Below are 22,529 nucleotides of genomic sequence, written 5' to 3' on the forward strand. Positions count from 1 at the left end.
AGCCTGCAATAGTGCCCTCTGTTGGTAGATGTAAACATAAACCCAGTGTCTTGCTCGTCAAAATAAATGCGTGATTATTTTTTTAGTAAAATATAGCTTTTAAAGGAAATACTGTACCTTGATTCTGCGCACCTCTAAACACCCAGTAGACATTATTTTTTTTAAATATAGCTTTTTATTAAATTGTTCCAAATTCAACATTTAAAGCATCTTTATATTTTCTTGATTTGTTCACAAATTACTCACATTTTATATTTTGTGCAAATTTTTTTTTTACATTTTATTTTCTCTAGTTAGACACAACTAAACATTCATATAGCAGGATTGTTCAATAATCGGCCACATCTGAAAGCATAAGACCAAACACAACCTGAGTTATCTATTTCAGAGACAACTGGAAAGTGTTTGTCTCAGCACACACACACACACACACACACACACACACACACACACACAAAATATCTGCATTTAGTAATGCTTGGGCTCTGCCACCAGAAAGGGGGTCACAGGGAGGTCTAGGTAAGCTTGCTGTCAGGGTGGCACTGGCCTCGCCTGGACCTGCCTTAGAATCGCCCCTGCAGAAAGTATCTTTCTAGCATTATGTGAAAATCAAGTTACTGAATACTGTTGCATGAGTTGAGACAAAAGAAAATGTACAAAGTTGGTGAGGTTGTAAAATTTCCATAATCTGATTTGAGTTCAAAATGATAGCATTTTTGTGATATTATAACATTTTTTGATTAATTAATGACTAAATAATCCAAAATCAAACATCCCGATTAATAACATGCACTTTAGCGTTGCAGGGAGTCAGAGCTCCACTTCTAAAGTTTTGACTTTAGATTCTGCTCATTCTTCAGAAATATTCTTTTCTCTTTCCAGGTGCTGCTGCAGATAGACATCGAGTTGTCTTACATGAACACCAACCATGAAGACTTTATTGGATTTGCAAAGTGAGTTTTGAGCAAAAAAGGAAAAATCCCAGCTCACTGTGCAGCTCGCGAGGCTTGTATGTGTTTGCTGATGATTTGTTTGTTGTGCAGTGCTCAGCAGCGGATCAACCAAATGAACAAAAAGAAGACAGCTGGAAACCAGGTAATCAGAAACACACGGCTAGCTGGATTCTCCTCTGGATTCCTTGAGCTGCAGGGTGATGAGGGTTCAGGACTGAACTCAGTCAGTTTTGTTGGACGGCAACCAGACATCTTAATGCACTTTTCCCCCAAAGGCTCATTTCTGTCAGCACTCGGCTCTGCGAAGTTCTTTTCTCTCGTGCTAAACGTGGTACAGCGCCACAGTATTTTGTTTCCAGGGGAAACTTTTTCCTGCAACACACGCCTGTGTAGTTTATCCTGCACGCTAATACACAACATTTGTGTGATCATACAACAAAAGCCACAGCTCTGTCGGCACAGGAGAAAAAGGCTTGAAAATATCAGAAAACAGGGTCTTCTCTGGGCTTAAATGGAAAAAATGTATCTTGAATTGTATCAAAATCAGGTACTCAGGCATAAAATAAGCAAAGGAAAGAACTTGTTACGACAGCTATGAGGTGTCCAACTTTACTAAACTTCATCTTTACTTTTATAACATGTTACATCACATTATCATACTGATTGCAAATGTATAAAACTAAAAGTGCTTGCATGATCTACTCTGAGCCTTTTGGTGCACGTTGACGCCCATTCTGCTGTTTCTGCTTACACATTTTTATTTCTTTTGTAGTCTTACTTCCTGCAAATCCTGTTTTCTTACTATCCATTTTGTTTTGGTTTTTTCCCCTCTCTTTTTGTCTTACTTGACCTTGTGGGTTTTCTGCTTCAGGATGAAATCATGGTGAGTAACAAGCTTGTAACCCTTGCATGTCCGTTTCCAACTGTCTGAGCTTACAATTTAAAGACTTTTGTTTCAACTTTTTTTTGTCTTTGGGGAAATAATGGACAGACTGAAACATGAGTTTTTAGAGACTGCGGCTGTACAAATAGATGCTTCGCTGCTTCCCTTTTCCAGACTTTTACATTTTTTTACCTTATAGATTTAGAACACACACACCGACACTGAATGTTTCCACACTGTTTTTCAGCAAAAAATACAAAAACTAAAACAAATGAATATTTTCTTGTTTGTGACAAAAAACAACTTTAAGATGCAAGACCTGCAGTGTGCCACACATGTCACCCCCTTCGTTTTCAGTTGTCATAACAACTAAGAAGGCTTGTGGCCAACGGTCAGGGTCATAATGTAAACAAAGGGGTGAACCTCACTTCCTGTTTATAAAAGGGTGCTGCTGGCCCTTTAAGACCCCACAACTTGTCTCATTCAGTCTCTTCAGACCAGAAACTTTAAGACTTAAACTTCAAATATGTAGCCTAGAAATAACAACTCTAAACCAGCCTTGTTTGTTCATGCAGTCGTGTTGTGTTCAAAGTGGCAGGAAATTGTCCTAGATGGTGTTTTAGATCATAAACTCTCTGATAGTAAATCTTCTATGATGTATTTATTTTCACTTTAGGTTGTAAAATTAGCACAACTTTTCATGTTTTCTGTCCAAAAATCTCAGTAAAGTAAACTTTTAAGAAGTGAATAAAATAAAGTCAGAAATAGTTCTGCCAACAGTACCAATACATCTAAATATCCCCTTAGATCCATTTTCTGCCTTTTTTATTTTACTGTAAAAACAAGGAATCAAGCATGAATATTGAAAGCACATAAAGATAAGATTGAAAAAGGTCTGAGTGCAGGCTGAACATAAAACTAGTCTCCTACACCTATCTCCTGCATTAGCTACTGATAAAAAATAGACAGTGAAACTCTAGGATTAGAAAATCCTGACAGATCTACATCACACTGTCACTGAACATTAACTCACCCATCTTCACTCACGACGGGTTAGGCTGTTGTTGTTTTAACATCCGGGAATCAGCAGAGGACGCCTAGGCTAATGTAAGCTAACCGTTAGCATTAGCAACTTCACCACATGGCAGAAGCTCCTCCAGGCTTGAATTATTAGTGGAGATAAAACATCAACGGTGCATGTCAGTAGTAGAATCACGTTATTGTTTTTCAGTCTGGGGTGAGATGTCCAAACATCAGGAAATAAGACTCCAAAACCTCTCGTCTGAAGCTCAGCTGTGATGTGGACAACCTTTAGTTTCATGAAATTGTGCGCTACCAAATAAAACCCTTGCTTTCCAGTGCATGATCCATGAGCTACGGGTTGTAGCATCCTTACCCCCCTCGTCTCCCGTCCTGCTTGCTGTCCTCCAGTTTCCATCCCAGCCACAGCCTCTGTGTATTTGACCCTATTCTAACTGCCCTCCGTTAGCTTTGTAACGTTCTCTCCACATTCTCATTCAGCCGGAGAGAGGAGCTAACGATCGGTACAAGGTAAATAACCTGAATATCGTGTCTGCAATGAGATTAAAAGAAAGTGGAGTAGAAAAAAGTATGTTTAGTCATGAGACCTCAGAAGTTTTTTATCTCCATTAGAAGAGACACTTTAGGGAGTAGCTGCTTAGGTGGTCATGTTTTTAGGGGTTTATATTCATAGTCTTTTTTGATTGGACTGTTTCTCAGGTGATCAGAAAAGGCTGGCTGACCATCAACAACATCGGCATCATGAAGGGAGGAGCCAAGGAGTATTGGTTCGTCCTCACCGCCGAGTCCCTGTCCTGGTACAAGGACGATGAGGTGTGCTCACACACACACAATAGCTGTCAAACACACACACACACACACACACACACACACACACACACACACTTAATATTATGTAGTTTTATTTTTCTGTGCCTGCAGACGTGTTTCATTTGGGTAAACACTCAGCTGAAGACTCCATAGATCCTATAAAATTATGTGAAACCATTCCAAAACAACTACTGAGATTATTATTCTACACCTTCAGTATATATAGATGTAGGAAAGATTAAAAGTTCAGAATATTCTGGAATATTTTTGTGCCTGCACAACTAACCAGCTGCTTAATGGCTTGTTATTTGGATTCTGACCTTTTTGATGATGAAGGACAAGAGACGAAGAAACATTCTTGAAATATTAAAGAAACGTTTAATTTTCAACTAAGGCGTTTGCCGTAATCATCCTGTCTGAAGCGTACGTACTTGTGTGACCCTGTAAATGTTTCTGAGTTGGGCCATTCTCATCTAAAGTAAGTCTCAAGTTCTTTAAAAAGTATTAAATATGTTTGGTAAACTCATTTTTAACATGTTCATGTTTAGGGGCTGTTTTATCATCAATGTTACTTTATATTACATATTATATATTAAAGTACTTTTACATTGCTTCTTTACTGCTCAATAATCTGAATCTTATTTCAATGCCATCCCTGTTAAAGAAACTGAAATGTTCTGACCCGCCTTGTTCCTCAACCAAACTGATGTCCCAAGATGCTTTGCAGGAGCCTTCAGAGCTCCCTGTCTCCAGGCTTTAGCCAGCCACTGTGCATTGATTTAAGTCTCTCTCTCTCTCTCTCTCTCTCTCTCTCTCTCTCTCTCTCTCTCTCTCTCTCTCTCTCTCTCTCTCTCTGTAAAACGCACTGACAGAGAGAGAGAGAGAGAGAGAGAGAGAGAGAGAGAGAGAGAGAGAGAGAGAGAGAGAGAGAGAGAGAGAGAGAGTGTGTGTGTGTGTGCATGTATGTGTGTGTGTCTAGAGCCTAGACCCCCCAGCATGTCAGACTGTCAGACACCAAAGCTGGTACACACATGTGCATACCAGAGCCCCCTGCCCCATTCCCAATTACTCTAACACACACACACACACACACACACACACACACGCACGCACACGCACACACACACACACGCGTGCACACACACACACTCACACACGCACACACACGCGCTCGCACACACACACACACACACACACACACACACACACACACACACACACCCAAGCTGCTTCTAATAAACTTATTTCATTTCAAAGAGGAGCACAGAACAAGAGGTGGAGAGGAACGGAGGTGTAACTGGGACCATGTGAAAAGAGAGAAGGTGTGGATGAAGGGATGTCCACTCCTTCTCTTCATCATATTTTCCCTTTACATCCTCAAACCTCAAAAACAGATGGGGCACTCTGCCATCTTTCAGTGTTTTCCCATTCTCTCCCCCCTGCTCTATATTTATTTAAACGTAAGACTGTGAGGGAAACCAAAAACCGACACTCCAATCTGGTGTTACAGTTCAGCTCGAAAGCCTGGAGGGCACCGCAGCACTCTGCATGATTAAAAAAAGGCCCAAAAATCAACTTTTTTGTTATGTTTTCAGTCCAAGCTTAATATTTTACATTGGCCCCCTCAATCACTCCAACCCACACATGCCAGAACCTCTCCTGAGGGCTTGTCATGCAGACCTGGGTGGAGACAAGCCAAAATAAACACAGTTGATGACATTTTTTTGTTTAGTGCAAAATATAAAATTTTATATTTTTTCTGCAGGTTTAAGCAGCTACAGATTAACACTTGGATATTCTTTATTTTGATGGCACCTCCCAATATGCACCAGGACTTTATTGACTGCATCTTGCGATGGGGAAAACCCTAGCTGTTGGCAACACACACACACACACACACACACACACACACACACACACACACACACACACACACACACACACACACACACACACACGCGCACACACTAACCAAAACATCCTGGCACCACTAGTTGGGTTCAAAGTTATTATTAGTGTCTGGGGGCACGTGTGTGTGTGTGTGTGTGTGTGTGTGTGTGTGTGTGTGTGTGTGTGTGTGTGTGTGTGTGTGTGTGTGTGTGTGTGTGTGTGCGTGCGTGCGTGTGCGCATGTGCATGCGCACCTACTTTTAGAGGCCTTCTGGTCTGTGTTACCACACCACATGCCAGTTCCTCAAGTCAACCTACTCTTTTAGTTTTAAACTTCCAAATGTAAAGCTAGGGTGACGAAGTCAGGAAAAATGGAGTTGAATGAAGACAAAAGTGCGGATTTAAGAGAAAATAGAAAAACGTTTCACTTTATCGTCCAGTTGTTGCTCACTTTACAAACTGATTCCAAAGAAAGTTTTAAAAAAGCTTAATGTTTTAGACATTTGATCTTATTTTTAGTCTGAAAAGAAAAGTAACGCTTCCTTACTTAAAATAAGGTAAATATTCTTAAATGTGATCAAATTTTTTTGTTTTGAGTAGAAAAATCTGCCAGTGGGGTAAGCAAAATTTGCTTTGCTAGAATTCTTAAAGAGGTGGTTTACTGAAAAAAAAAACATTTTTAAATGATTAATTCTGATTATAATCAGTCACTCTGAGTTTTTCATGCAGGCTGAACTTGAAAATTGTCTCCTACACCGATCTTCTGCATTGGCTTCTGATAGAACACAGACGGTGAAACTCCAGGAAAAGCCTGACAGATCTACGTCACACTTGTCACTCAACATTCATGGACTCACCCATCTTGCCTCGCGACGGGGAAGGCTGTTGTTGGTTTAGCGTACAAAAGGGAGAACGTCTTGGCTAGAAGAAGCTAACCGTTAGCATTAGCAACTCCACAACACAGCAGAACTTCTTCAGGCATGTGTTGTTGGAGATAAAACATCCACATTGCAACAAAACACCAAAACATCAATGTTGCAAAGCAAACAGAGTCAGTGGTAGAGTCATGTTGCTGATGTCCAATCAAAGGTGAGATGTCCAAATATCAGGAAATAAGACTCTTGTCATCTGAAGCTCAGCTGTGATGTGGCTCACTTCTAGTTCCTGAACACGGCGCATCGCTTTTTTCTTTTTGTCCGAGTACGACTTAAAAAGTATTAATTCCTATTAGAGACCACTGCAAATGTATTGATTTAACTTATGTTAAACTCAGTGGCGGGCGGTGCATTCCACCCCTGGGCCTTCAGTGATTTCCTATTCAGTCCAATCTAAATTAACACACCTTAAAATACCATCAATAGGACATCACAGCTGGAGAAACCTCACACACACACACACACACACACACACACACACACACACACACACACACACACACACACACACACACACACACACACACCAGTGGCTGGGGGCAGTTGACTCACAACATGTTAGATACAAAATTATATATATATATATATATATATATATATATATATATATATATATATATATGTGTGTGTGTGTGTGTGTGTGTGTATGTATATGTATATATACATATATATGCATATATATATCCTATATATATATCATACATATATATATACAGTCACTGTGTGTGCATGTTTTGAGCTGCAACTTTTACACGTTAAAACAGAAAACAGTGGTGGTGGCAGGGCTCTAAATGGAAACAGGTTGGTTTGCGGTTTGCATTCCTGCCTGTGATGCTCTGTGATGGGACACCATGTGAATGTTCCTGCCTTCTTTGTGCTTTTGAAGAGTTTTCCCGTCGTTTGTTGTGGGTTCTGCTTTATCAAACACAGGTGAGGCTATGGGGCTCTGGACTAAAAGATAAAGCGAATGAGCTTTTAGTCTTCATCATGTCGAAACCGCAAACAGTTTTTCCCTTTTCTCAGCGGCGCCGCTCAAAGGCTTGGAAAAGCTTGGGTTGACAATAACAGAGTAGTTGCTCTTTCAGCGTTGTTACAGGGTGACTTCCTGTCTCTCTTCACACTACATGGTCATTTGAGGTCAAGTTGCCACAAACTGATGCAGGAAAAGCAGAAGCATAATTGTACATTTTCATCAAGGGTGTAGCTCAATGCTGGGGGTTTACGCTGTGCTTTACTTTTGGGTGTTCTCTCTCTCTCTCTCTCTCTCTCTCTCTCCATACTACGTGGTTGAATCTTTTTTCGGCTTCAGCCAGAACCTTTGGTATTGTAGAAAAATAAACAACTTGTCAGGATAGTCATGCAACCTCCATCTAGATCTTTGCGAATGTGATGTTTACGTCAAGTCCTCTTCTGTGTGAAACACAAAGAAAAACAGACACAGTGTCACTGAGACTTTTGAGCATCTTTATTGCAAGTATTTCATGAAAATCTGACAAAACAAGCTTGGTTCGGTGACATCAAACTCAACACATATTTTTATTTAAGGACTTTCTTCCTGGTTAATCCATCCTGGACAGCTTAGGCCTCTCTTGAGTGAAAGTTTGGTGTTTTACTCCAGAAGGATGCTGCATCTTCCAACAACCTCACCTATTTCCATCCTCTGGATCGTCTCTGGTCGTTCTTCCTCGGCCAGCCTAACCAATGTGCAGACTACTGTACAACCACAACTTCCTGAACAGGTAGTCTGAACACTGGGCAGACGGGACGGGTGGCTAAGATTACCGCACTCACTGCAATTCCATCATCTCAGGAGTCCGACTTAACTGAGGGGTGGGTGGGGTAAGGAAGGAGGAGGTTAGGTGGAGGTGATATCCATGCATTGGCAGAGTTAATGACATTCCCTCCTGTTTCCTGCTGTGAGAGACAATATTCCGCACCATGCTGTGCAGAGGAAAATCAAGCTTGTCAGAAGCAAAACTAGCCGATGCCCCTACTGGACTGAGTCCACATCAATTCGGGATATGATGAGTTAAAGTTATAAATCTTAGCCAGAGAGAGTTGTTTTCTTTCAGAGAATTTTTTACAATCCTTGTTTGGAAATTGTAGATGGAACCAAACAACGGACGGAGAGTCATGCCTCGTTTAGCCCACATTAGTAAAGCTTAATCCCAGTTTAATCCCAAAATCCCAGGTCAAACTGAATTTAAAAATCAGGATGTTTCATATGTGGTTAAAAAAACAACTACAAAGTTTATTAAACAACAAAACCAACACCTTCCTCTAAATCTCTGGAATACGTACGCTTTACGACTCCTAGACACTCCCCAAACGTGGAAGTTTCTACTGAATATCTCTCATCTTGGCCTTCTACTTTGAGTCTTGGTGTTCCTCCTCTTCCTCCTCCTTCTTCTTGGTTTTGTATCTTCATCTTCTCCCTTTATCAGCAACTTTCCTTGTTTCCCCATTCAACATTAAAATCATATTTGACCTCTGCCTTCCAGAGATGGAAACAAACAAAACAAAGAAAAGGTCGCTCCCGGCGTGAGCAAGGTGGACCGGCTGGAGGTTTCGACGTGGCAGAAGGACTGGCCGCCGGGTTCATACTTCCAGAGACAGAAGGAGAAATGGAGCGAGGGAGAGAGGAGATATGGAGAGGAAAAGAGGAGGAGCTCTCTGGCCCCCAAGTTTTCCTTGCTCCTCTGGTCTTTCTGTTTCCCCTCCCTCCATCTGCACCCCTTCGCCTCTCCCTCTCTCTTTCTTATATTTCTTTCTTCTCTGGCTTATGAGGGGAAAGTGGAAGGTCAAAGGTGAACAGGAAGTGAGACACATTCATTCAAAATGAATGTGTGTTGTAAAGTTTGGCAAAAAGAGCGGAAGGTTTTGCTGCAGACGGAGAGTGGGAGTGAATGTGTGTGAAGCTCTGGTTAAGGTACATGTGAGCAAATACGCGGCTTCTGGACGTTTGATTGATGGATGTGTTTGCAGGAGTGGGTCTGGATGAGAGCAGAGGCTCCACGGTCTTTGTAGCGAGGGCAGGAATGTCGGCGTTTTCTTGGCAAGCGGGAGGAAACCTTGTAATAACTCCAGATGTGCAGCCCTGTGGTCTCCATCCCTCTCTTGCTCCCTCTGTTTTTACTTCTAAAGCTGATTTCCTCTCCCTGTCCGACTCAAATAAAGAGCCCTTTATGCTGCTCACCATTCTGCCCAACACACATGGAGCGGCAGTGGGGGGGGCTGTAATGGTTAGACTGGTGACACACTGTTGGTAAATCAGAACCAGAGAGAAATACATGAAAAGGGAAAAAGGCCTAGAAGGACAAAAATGTTCAATTTTCTCCCTCTTGTGTGTTTTTCATTTCATGCATTTATGTTTCAGTCTTCTAGCAGACCAGAGGAATCAATGCAAATATTTCTGTGTGTACGTGTGTGTGCCTGTGCCATGTCTGTGTGTGTGTTTTAGCTGTGGTTTCTGAGCTCCAAATCAAAGCAGAAGTAAACCCAGGAGAATCCAGTCAGCAGAACTGGTGTAGGAGGAGAAACGGGGAAAACAAAGAGAGGAATGAGAATGAAAGAAGGATGTGAGGCTGAGATCGAGTAAGCCCGTCTCGCTGAGAGAGCAAATGGAAGGTGTGAATGATAGAAATCAGGGATTGTAGCTTCAGCTGAAGTTTTGGGGGTTTTGGGACTGGAAAGAGTGAATTTGCTGGGTGGGAGGGAGGGCGGAGGGCTGCGGTCGCACCAACATTGTTTCCACTGTTTGGATGACCAGGCAAGCGTGCAGACGTACTGAGAAAGTGTGCACAAACACACTTATTCAGTGTAATGTGTGATTCCATGTTGCTCAGTGTTGGGTTTAAACGAACAAATATCTCAATTTTCATGACTGGAACTGGATATTTCCTTTATTTTCGTCAACGTGGGGAAGATTTTGGACATTAACTTTAGATTTATTCCAGACGATGCTCAGCCAAACCAGTAAATGCAACCCAAAAATGTGTAAATGGGTTCATTTTCGGTGGATGTCAGATATCTGTCAGCTTCTTTTTTGATTCATGCTGTTGTGAAACGAGCACGAGGAGCAACTTTGTAAGGAAGTAGCTTGAAAGGTTCAATTTCTACCAAAATGTTTGTGCTTTGTCTCAGAAATTTGTTGTTTTGGCTCAGGTCCATAAACGTGCAGAGGTGAGAGTGAAATAGTAATAATAAAAACAGTGTAACGGATAAAAGCTGAAGACTCAGAAATTCAGCCGTTAAATGTTTTAAGAAGATATTTATTTTAGAATGTGGGGGAATAAGGGAAGAGTAGAAAGTTCGGCTGTTAGGAAAACTGGAGACAGAGCAGCGGGAAGGGGCCGGGGAACTGTCCTTGTGCCAGCTATGGGAACTCCTCCTCTTGTCTGTGGATTTCAAATCCTCTCCTCAGAATGACAGACAATTAGTACAGCCCAACAGAAGTTCATGAATCAAAAATCCAATGTATATGTGAGGTACAGGCAAGGTCATACACAGGCAGGCAGAAGTCAGTAATACTCATCAGGGGGTAGAGCAGGAATTGGTAGTCAAAGTTCAGAGCCAAGGTCAGTGTCCAGATGACAGATGGGCAAGAGAATCCGTGAGAGGCAAGGCAGGCAGAATCCGTGGTCAAAAGAATCAGAAAAGAACTTGGCTGAAAAATATCGCTGGAGTCTCTACTGCAGGGCTATTCAAGTCCAGGCCTCGAGGGCCGGTATCCAGCACGTTTTAGTTTTAACCTGCTTCAACACACCTGATTTCAATCAGCAGGTGTTTAACAGGCTTCTGCAGAGCCTGATGAGCTGCTGCACAGGTGACTCAACCACTGAATCTAGTGTGCTGGACAGAGAAACCACTAAAACGTGCTGGATACCGGCCCTCGAGGCCTGGACTTGAATAGCCCTGCTCTACTGGCACAAGGCTGTCGATCATCTGGCAGGGAGACAGAGCTTTGCTTAAAAAGACGAGCACACAGGTGCAGCAGGGAGACAATCAGGCAGAGCTCAGGTGAACTGTGTGAAGCTGATTAGTAACAGGAGGACTGGCAGAAAGGAAGAAAAAAAAACATGACAGGCATGGCAGAACAATGTGGAATCATTACAAACAGAAGTAATTTATGAATGAACTGTTTTGGTTCTATTTTAACCAAGTAGTCCCAGAAATGTCACTAACTCCAGGACCAGGTTACAATAAGGCTCCCCTATAAATGACTAATATCTATCTAGTTTGAAGATGTTATTAATTAACACACATTTAATTACAGGTGAGAAAAAGAAAAAAGTGACCGGTTTCTTGCAAAATAGTGAGCCAAATGTGTTTCCTCTTTCTCCCTCTTAATGCATTATAAAAAAGTGTTTGTGATTTATACATATGAACTAGTTATTAGTCATTTATGATGGGAGCTCAGTGTATAATACCCCAATTTATTCAAATAGTGAACATTTATATATGTTTATCTACACTGTTAAAAAATTCAGTTACATTTTTCAAAGGAAAAACATAAAAAGTTAAAAGCAAAATGAAAAAAAAATCACTTGGCAAAAACATGTGAGCGGGTTAATTGACACTGTGCTGGGAAAAAAACAGTAATGAAGACGTCACAAAGTCTTATTGAGAAAGACAACATTAACAAAGCGTGTGAAGCATAATTAAAAGGAAACATGATGATATTCTGTGTGTCAGAGGAAACCGAGGAGATAATTCAACAGAAGATGAATGTTGGCTCCTCTTCCTGTAAATGAATGTGTTTTCACTAAATCACTGAAAGTGATTGTTCACGGTGGGAAGAAAAACAAGGACTTGGCCCAAACAGAGTTACATCTCAGAGAGTCAGAAACCACAAGTGTGTGTGTGTGTGTGTGTGCGTGCGTGCGTGCGTGCGTGCGTGTGTGTGTGTGCACGAGTGTGTGTATTTTAGGTAATTACAAATCTGCTGACTCAGTCTAATTTCTGCCTTTCGAAACCAAAAATGACATCTGAAGCCATTGTATGTTCATTGTAAGGATAAAGGTTTGAAATTACAACAAGATTCATGTTGGATTTTAATGTGCAGTCCAATATTTGTGCTTGTTAAATGTTTAAAGACCAAGTTCACTTATATTTGAAATATGAGAGGCCACTCTGAGTTTAACATGTAAGCTAAACATGAAAATAATCTTCTACCCCATTTCCTGCCTTAGCCGCCGATAGAAAAGAGACGGGGAAACGCTCGGATTAGAAATGCCAGTCAGATCGATGTCACATTGAAAATTAGCATTCATGGACACAACTTGACTCATAATGGGGAAGGCTGTTGTTGGCTTAGCATCCAGGAAACAGCAGTGAGCATCTCGGATAGTAGAAGCTAACTGTTAGCATTAGCAACTCCACCATATGGCGGAACTCCTTCAGGTTTGTGTTATTTGTGGAGATAAAACATCAACTTTGCAAAACTAACAGAATCAGTGGTAGAGTCTCGTTGCTGTAAGCCAATCAGAGGCAAGATGTCCATATATCAGAAAATAACCCCTTCTTTCCACCGGAGCCGTCAGCAGCACGTTACTGCAGCAGCACGTCTTGCTCGCGTAAACTGCTGCTTGGCCCTTCCCACGAGACGCGAAGCAGCAGGGAAGCAGCTGTCACCGACAGAACACGAAGTCACACGAGTGACTTCATCAGTAAACACAACAACAAGCAGGAGAAAACTATAACATGGCTCCATAAGGTTTGTGTTTTATGTTCTGTCCGTTTTATAATCGCCAATACGGACCTGAATAAAAAGGAGACCGCTAGCTAGGTGACAACTTCTCATGGGGCCGCAGAGTTAGTAACTTTTTTTGAAAGTAAAGCAACCGGAAGGCAGTACGTTTCTTTATTCTGAAAATCTCGGGAGCTTCGCTCTGTTTCCGCGTCCAATTTCCTGTCTTTCCTTCCCCAAAAATGTCGAACTTGACCCGTTTCAGAGGCGTCGCGCGTAGAAAATAGAACCACCGCTACATGCTGCTCTTGAGACACGGCTGACTCGTGCTGCTGACGGCTCCGGTGAAAAAGGTTCTGTTGACCACAGTGGTTCCTATCAGCAACTGTGACATGCTGCTGCAGTAACATGCTGCTGACAGCTCCGGTGGAAAGAAGGAGTTAGACTCCAAATCCTGCCATGTTCTGCTCCACTCTCCTCTAACTTCTACTTCCTGAAACAGGAGCGCTAGAGCTTTTTTTCCACAAAGATTGACTCACAAGTCATTCATTTTGCTGTAAAGACACTGACACTAGTCAGTGAGTCGATGCAATCTGCTGGGTTCCTTATATAGTAAACTTTTCTGATTGGCTTAATGAACTGACCTGTATTGGAATGTTTACCATGTGAAGTGTCTTGAGACGACTCTTGTCGTGATTTGGCGCTATATAAATAAACTTGAATTGATTTGAATACTAGAGACCACTGCAAATGTACTAAAAGGGTGAGCTTGTTCTTTAAAAGATGCTTACATTTTTTCCTCATCATTTATTTGTCACGTTGAGCAGGAGGTTTGGACCCAAAAACGCAGAACACACGAGACAGGAGCAGATGTAAATAAGTAAATCCTTTATTTAAAGGAGGAGGCTTGATCCAGCGGTCCAAAAACAAAACAGAAGCTCACAACTGAGCTCGAACTCGGGCAAAACTCGGGAGGGAACAGAACAACGTAGACACAACGATGGACCGACGAACACTGAGGGGCAAGATAGGGTTTTTAAACACAGAGGGAGGTGATCAGGGGAACAGGTTACAGGTGTGAGGAGTGAGATCTGGAGGGAAGGCAAGCGAATTCAATAACCTAAATGAGGGAAAGAAACAAGAAGGATGGCAGATAAACCTTAACCTATAAAACACGGATAAAACTAAACCTAAAGACTGAGGGCAAAAATAAACAACTAATAACTAGATGGATGAGGAGGACTAAAATAAGACTGACTTGGAATTATCAGGGAGTGATTAGGAGGACACCTGAGGGAAGTCTAGAGAGGGCTGGGGATAATAATGGGACACAAGAGGAGAACCTGGAGTGAGAACAGTAGGAGGCTGGGGACAGAGGGACACAGAACATGACATTATTTCCATGTTTTCATTTAATATTTTTCACACCTTTTTGTTATTTACTGAAAGAGATGCTGCAAAAGTCTTAACTTTGAAATAGGTGACAGATTTTTCTGCTCATGAAAGAATTGACCATAAATATATAATACTAAAATAATCCATTACAAGATCATCTTGATCTTTGTAAGAAAAATTCAGCTCAGGATACACGCGAGTCACAAAACGCCATGTTTATATTTAACTGTAGATTTTTCCATAACAATATTTGTAGTTAATTCAACTCATAGAGTGCAGATGATAAATAAAAGGCCAAACTAGATGAGTCATTTCTGTTTGAGAGCTTTTGCTTCATCTTCTTTACAGTTTTGTCTTTTATTACAATGAAACTAAAATGCACCATAACAACTCTAATAATGAGAGTTTCACCATGAAAACCATGTGTGCATCAAAGCGTGTTTGTTCCTAGACTCAGGTTGGTTTACAGACGCGTGCACGCACACAGATGTTTTACCTCAGTGACTTAATGTATGTATATATATATATATATATATATATATATATATATATATATATATATATATATATATATATATATATATAATCAGATTAGTGTGTCTTAATTTACATACTTACTTACTGCTGCATATTTTTGTTACTTTCATCCTGTTTCATATCTGATGTGTCCAGATAAATCAGAACATAATAACACCAAAAGCAGCCACCTCTTACAAAAATAAAACAGAGCTGACTAGTATTTTTAATTTTGTTGTAAATGATATAATACAACATAACTTTCTAAGGTTCTACCTTAAACAAGAAAACTGACAAATATCAGCATCAGCAGCGCGGAATGGCAGCAGAGTAGAATTCATTAGAGTCTATGGAAATGATTCAAACCAGCTGCGATGCCGAAATTTTCACACGCGTTCCATAAGTAGCCGCAAAAATGCTAAAAATAGGATTGGGTTCTAATTTTGCTACAAGACACTTCTGGGACTCGTCAAATTCCAACATAGGGCCAGACAGAAAATCACGTGTTTTCTGTGTAAAACCTCTGGTAATTTTCAAAATAAAAGTATTGCAGCAGTGAAATATCGTATCTATGTATGCCCATAAATGTGACCCAACGGCTTATTTACTCCCAGCATCGTTCGAAAAGTGCAACTATGTGTTTTTCAGAGGAACAAGATCATATATGACATCAGCCAACAATATCAAACGTGATTTCCTTCTTTTTGGTTTATTGGTGAATGGCAAAAATAAACGTGGCCTTTGAAGTCTCCACGGCTGAGATTCTTCACACTGGCACACAGCAAAGCTTGTGAGTAAACCGTTAGGCTGCTGTTCTGCGCCGCCGGTGTCTCTATGGTGAAGTAGGGGTTACTTGGACAACATAAACAGATATTAAACTTTTTTTTTTGAAAAACAATATATTTATTCATTCAATAATATCAAAACTAAAACAAATACAGTACAAACAAAAAAGCATAGAATAACTAAAGACCTTAAGAATTACATTTTATTTTATTTATGACCTTGAATTTTTTTTTGCTTTGCTGTTTTTTTATAGAAAAAATGTGATCAAAGATTTTTCACCAGATGACTTCTCTCATTCCCAGCTTGTCATTTTTCTGAAGATGTATTGTAACATCACTGTTTCATAGGGCTGGGGGTAAACGATTATTTTTAAAACGATTATTCTGACGATTATTTTATCGAATAGTCGACTATTCTAATGACTATTTAGAAAATTAATCTAATGATTATTTTTCTATTGCACAATTAACAAAAACCAGAAAATCTCAAATAAATTCCTCAAAAAAATTGATAAATTCTTACTGTAAGAGAATAAACACTACAGGCCTTCCATTTTGTATAACACTGCTTTTATTGTGTTGCGGTTGGTTATGTTCTGGTGACGTGTAGAACTTGGGAGTGCAGGCTGCTGCCTGAGAGGTGGTAGAAGATGGAGTGTCTCCATGCTGCTTTGTTTTGGTCACTTATGTGCGTGAGGCGAGTGGTGTTACGGGTTAAACCAAACTCAGGTGATATTTTACACTAAACCGAAAACCCACAACACTCTAAATGTAATAAAAGGGAGATCTACACCACAAAAAAGATCAACTGTAAACCAAAACGTAACAGCTTATCCCAACGCAAGAAGCTGTTAGCGAAGATGCTAACAGTAGCTTTACCAACGTTAAGTTGAAGTTACCAAGTTTAAATAAACCAAAAACACCCAGCAGCAAACAGACCAGCACGGAGGAGAGACCGCTACCACCAAAACAGCTCTCCTAATGTCTGAAAGAAGCTCCTTAATGAAGGGAGAAGCGCTCCCGGTGATTTTCTACATCTGCGATAGACACGAAGCAGCGCATCTGACCCCGGAAGTTGTTGTCCGTTGCCGGGAGACGAAGGGGCAAAACAGGAAAATAATCTAGTAGAGGACGGACGTTGTTCCGGGTCTTCGGTATTTGGCGGAGATGTTAGTGAAGGCGGAGAAGAGGGCGAACTAGAGGAAAAACGGGCAGATTCCTCCTCTATTTACAAACTCCTGGGGATGCAACAAGTGGGCGCGGTGCGTCGACTTCCGGATCTGACGTCGACAAATTTTTAGAATCGAGCCGTCGACTTCGTCGAGGCTTCGCTACAGCCCTACTGTTTCATAAAAGCAATGTTACCGTTTAGCTTTGTTTTCCTTGTCACAATTTTATTAATCAGTTGAAAAAACACCAGACACATTAATTTGATTGCATAGACTAATTTCTATGCTTCAGAACACTGGGGCATTGACAATAAAATGTATCTGATCCCACATGTGCGGGATACCACATGGTTGCTGGTCCGGGTCCCTTTCATTTTAAATGTTGGTGATCAGATTTCTTGATGATATCCACATTTTTACTCTGTAGAACTAAGTTCAAATATGTAATAAACTTCACAGAAAAACAAATCTGTGGCACACTTAAGGTGGAAACATTTTTTCTCACAGGAAGAACTCACAGAAGGAGTTTTAAACAGACACTAAGAGGGTAGCCAAAATGTTGCATGTGCTATACGGATAAACTGTGGGAATTTATATTTTTATTCCTGGGAATCTGGACGCTGTAGCTGACAGATGAGATCCTCCTTGTCTTTGCTGTTATCAGGTAACACTTTTTATAATAAATGAGCTCACAAGAGACTGTGGACTCTGGCATGCTGCCCTAGGTGATTTGTTTGGATGTTGCACAACTTTGCAGCTTAATGAGTCATAAACAGCTGCAAGATTTTACACATTGTCCCAGAATAGGTTCAGTTTACCAGTTTTCCATTTCAGTTCTCTGTTTCTGATTTAAAAGCTAGCAACATGTGGCCTTACTTTAAATAAAATCCAAACTGCATCAAGACTAATTAAGTTTACTTCAGATGTTTCTGCTCTTTCTCAAAGATGTCTTTCTCTCAGGTTAAAGGCTTTGAATGTGTTTTTAATTTTCAATTTTTGAGACATTTTCACACAGTAAAAGATTAATTATTTTGCTGCGCCATTCTCATAACAAGTTTGTGTCAAACTGAACCAAACGAGAGCATCAAACCCATTGAGTCAAGGATCACCAAACCCCCTTCTGTGTTTAGGTTTAGAGAGAACCCAGTAGAGGAATGGCAGCAAAATGGAGGGAAAGAAAAACGGAGGGGAGGTGAGGAGAGGAGGGTTGTGAAAATTGCCGTTGGCTGCCACCCAGGGCCCAGTCTTTGTGGTAATGAAGGGTTAGAGGCAGCGTTATTGCTCCCAGATGCAGTGCGGCTCCTCCACATCGCTTTGATGCACAGCCCAAGTCACCAGGACTTTTCTATCAGACTCCCATCAACATACACGTTACAATGCACGCACACACACACACACACACACACACACACACACACACACACACTTAAAACAACATGGATGCTGTAAACGAGCATTTTCTTGGTTCTGACTACTAACCTACTCTGATTTGTTAATTGGCTCTGAAATATGTAAGGTCACCATGTAAGAATGTATGTTTTAGGGTGTTGAGTTTCCTTTAGTGGGTTTGTGTGTGTGTGTGTGTGTGTGTGTGTGTGTGTGTGTGTGTGTGTGTGTGTGTGTGTGCGCGTGTGTGTGCGCGTGTGTGTGCGCGTGTCTGTGTGTCTGTGTCTGTGGATGTATTTAAGTCACATTTTGAAGCAGAGTTTGAGTTTTCCCAATGTTTTTTTTTTTTTTTTACTTTGGATGGTTTGCAGGGAGGCAAAGTTCATTTGTGAAAGCAGGAGTGAACTTCCTCTGGCTTTCCAAATGAGCCTGCTATTACTCACTAACAAAATAAATCTATTGAAAGTACTTTTGTTCACATGCCTACAAGTAAACGCTCTGCCCGGAGTGTGTTTGTGGAGATTCTAGTAAAACCTACGATGTGATGGCTTTCTTTCATAATTACAAGTGCTATGATGGTTCTTTTGATGTTGTTTTGTTACTTCAGACTTTCATCTTAAAGACCCATTGTGTGATATTTTTACCAGTTTACTGTCAAATCATGTGTTTCCAGTTCACAAACTTGTCCATTTTCATTAATATTGGCGTGGTGGCGCAGTTGTTAGCACTGTTGCCTCGCAGCACGAAGGTTGCAGGTTTGAAACTTGGCTGCGGCGTTTCTGTGTGGAGTTGTGTGTTCTCCCCATGCATGCGTGGGTTTCCTCCGGGTACTCCGGTCCCCCACAGATCACAACATGCCCTATAGGTTATAAATTGTAAGTTGCTTTGGATAAAAGCGTCTGCTGAATAAATAAACATAAACATAATATTTCTCACCAACATAAATTCTAAATATTCCTCTCAACGTGAAATTATACATTTTTATATACATAAACTGTGGTCGACACTCCATGGTCATCCACCATCTTAAAATACAGTAGCTCTTTTGGGACATACGAGCTCCATGTTAGGCGTTTGGACTATGACTGTAACCTGAAAGAACCAGCAGAGGGCAGCAGTGCATCCTGGAAGCATGGAGTCTGCTAATTCAACTAAGAAATAGAAAAGAATAGCTACACCATTGCTGTACTTGTTAGTTTGAATTAAAAAACAAATCAAAAGACCAATAAAAATTGTCAGTTCCCCATCTTGCCCAACACAAGGAAGCCACATATGTTCAGACCCTCCGCCATCTATTATCTCGACGCCAGCCTCCGATTAGTGTCTCTGACTCCCAACCTCACCTCAAGTTGTTCATCCGTCTTTTCCTAGTACCAGAACTCCCGATATGGTCCCACTGTGTCTGTTCCAAAGTCCTTCTACTCAAGTCTCTTCTCTTCCTGCAACCTGCCGTCTCTCCCAACACGCTCCAGCGCTCAACCGCTAGCCAGTGGCTACATCAGCGTTGTTTACTTTATCTCCACAACACTTTACTAACGGCTATGTAGTTCTCCATTACAGAGACGCTCCGATACAGAGGGCTTCTTCTCAAATGTTACCTTAAGACTTTGGTCTCCTTTTGCTGGTAATCCGTGGGAGTTTACGCACAGCATACACAGCGTCTCCCCTGGCTCTAGCCATGGCTAACTTGTAGCCCGCTAGCTCGTGACTCCCATCTCCACCACGCCAGTCGTGAGCCACTGTTAGCTGGTGGATAAGTCAACATTGTTTACTTGATCTCCACCGTGTCCCTGGCTCACCCACACTCCTTCACCAGCCTTGGTTAATGATCAGCCAGTGATCGCTCCATATCCATATTAGCTGGTAGCAGCAGCCAGTTTGTTTACATCGAGGCGCCGTGATCCACGTGAAACGGGTGTTGTGGAAAATTATGTTCCTCTGAAATATTCTGTGTCCCTTAGGCAGTCAAGAGCAAATATTTCCAAATCCACAGAACTTGTCCATTATGAGGACTAAACTACCTCAAATAAAAGATGGTTAAACTGAGTGAGATTACATCTTTTTACATAACTTTCAAAAATGATAAATAATCTTGCTGCAAAAGAGTGAACAAGAATGTTTTTACTGTATCTTTTTTATTGTTTTTAGGAGGAAATACAGATACAAAATCACGATCATAACATTATTACATTACATTACATCATTTTACCGTAAAAGTTGATCACAAATGCTGTGAAAATAGCCAGAAGTGTGATCTCTCGACACGGGGGACAGAATATTTCAGGGGAACACAATTTCTCACAACACCTGACCTCCCGGCTGACGTCACTCCTCCTCCATGTGTGAATCGTGACAGCTTAAAAAACAGAACTAGCTTACTTCCATCAGAACTGGTAGGCTGATAAAACAGTCATAATTATAAATGTTTTTTTAAAGAGGTGGAGTAGCTTGTTTTAAGCTTTGTGTGGGTAAGGCTACACAGGTTGGAAATTGATTATACAGTCAAACTCATGAGTGACTCCACTTGTGCTTTAATCAATCAGCTTTATGCATTTTGATATTTTCTTTAGCTTGTTTATTTATTTTTTCCCGTTGGACATCTGATTCTAACTCTATTTAATGTGCCTATAACTAATATGTAACCAGTGAACCGTTGTTTATTCAAACCTAAAGTTCTGTCTGCATGTGTACTTTTTTGAGCTGTTATTGGTTTATTGCCAAAAGTAAAGATTTTAGTGGACAATTTAAGTTTCAAAAACATCTTTTGGGTTTTAAAACACTTTATTGGATAAAGGATTACTTCTAAAATAGTAAATTTATTGAGATTTTAGGTGCTAATGTAGATGCTGCTTGAATGATTTAAAAACTTTTATGAAAATGAAGAAATTGGGAAAATTTACAATTCTTTAATTTCCTCAAAGGTGTGGAACACTGAAAACCCATCTTTTAATGATTATTTCTGATTGTAATCAGTCAGTCTGAGTTTTTCATGCAGGTGGAGAATGAAAATAGTCTCCTACACCTATCACCTGCATTAGCTTCTGATAGATCTATGTCACACCGTCACTCAGCATTCATGGACTCATTTTGAGTCACGACGAGGAAGGCTGTTGTTTTTTTAAAGTCTGGGAATCAGCAGAGAACGTCTCGGCTGGAAGAAGCTAACCATTAGCATTAGCAATACTACCTCACAGCAGAAGCACCTCCAAGCTTGTGTTAGTTGTGGGGATAAAACATCAAAGTTGCAGAGCAAACAGAGTCAGTGGTAGAATCTCATTGCTGTTATTGTTAGGCAAAATTTCTAACTATCAGGAAACAAGACTCCAATCCTGCTGTGTTTCGCTCGCTCTGATGTAGCGTTTTGCTAGTTCATGAAACAAGTACATTTTAGCTTTTTTTCCCTCGTAGTAAGACTTGCATTAATTCCTACTAGAGACCACTGCAAATGTATGGCTTAAACAAGTGTTCCACCCCTTTAATATTTCAAATTTTAAAATTTCAATTCAGGTAGATTCAGATTCAGTGAAGGAGGTCAGAATTATTGTGTTTGTCATGCAAACAGTTGTCATCATAAAAGAACAGACCTAGCTGTTTAATGTGACTATATTTTGTGTTTTGCTCCACTGTGCTTTTTTGTTGCATGGTGTGTGCTTGCGTGTGTCTGTGTGCATCTTTTGAAACCCAGTTGTCATGGTGATGCTTTAGGATTCACTAAAGACCTAAACAAGACTGTTTTGGACATTCTGATGCACTGTAACCCAGAATTTCAGTTTTTCCTTGAGCAACAATGAAGTAAAACTGCAAATCTAATGGAGAAACAAGCAAAGCTTCACTTGATGAGAGTCAACAATTCCCAGAAGAGTCTGAACACTTCTGAGGATGACGAGGACCTCTGGTTTACTGAGGTAGATGAGACCACCTATGGTCATTTGAAACTGAAAACCTACAACGTGACCACTGGTTTTGAACTGACCCAGGAGAACCTAAATACTCTACAGTCCAAATTAGACGCATTGACTTTAAAAACAGTTGATGGGGACAACCTGTGGTCAGCTTTCAAACTGGAGGATGAGCATCAG

The 22,529-nt window shown here is 40.8% G+C and overlaps 1 protein-coding gene and 1 long non-coding RNA gene across 12 annotated transcripts in view; one reads left to right on the forward strand and one right to left on the reverse strand.

Annotated features, from left to right (window-relative positions):
- Positions 1-22,529, forward strand: part of dnm1a (dynamin 1a) — a 59,087-nt gene that overhangs the window by 25,887 nt on the left and 10,671 nt on the right. For 4 of the 11 annotated variants that reach the window (XM_070552332.1, XM_015942589.3, XM_070552333.1 and 1 more), the window contains exons 12-16: positions 883-953; positions 1,044-1,095; positions 1,825-1,836; positions 3,358-3,387; positions 3,577-3,690. In XM_070552332.1, coding sequence (XP_070408433.1) covers positions 883-953; positions 1,044-1,095; positions 1,825-1,836; positions 3,358-3,387; positions 3,577-3,690 — 279 coding nt within the window. The remainder of the gene's footprint in view (positions 1-882; positions 954-1,043; positions 1,096-1,824; positions 1,837-3,357; positions 3,388-3,576; positions 3,691-22,529) is intronic. The other 7 variants (XM_070552335.1, XM_070552336.1, XM_070552339.1 and 4 more) reach the window with 2 other exon arrangements.
- LOC139070330 (uncharacterized) lies at positions 18,626-20,359 on the reverse strand. Its single transcript, XR_011520875.1, has 2 exons — positions 19,794-20,359; positions 18,626-19,309 (listed from the first exon to the last, which is right to left on the reverse strand). It is a non-coding gene; the product is annotated as an uncharacterized lncRNA (long non-coding RNA).

Source organism: Nothobranchius furzeri, chromosome 6 (assembly GCF_043380555.1).
Source record: "Nothobranchius furzeri strain GRZ-AD chromosome 6, NfurGRZ-RIMD1, whole genome shotgun sequence".
Classification (NCBI taxonomy): Eukaryota; Metazoa; Chordata; class Actinopteri; order Cyprinodontiformes; family Nothobranchiidae; genus Nothobranchius; species Nothobranchius furzeri.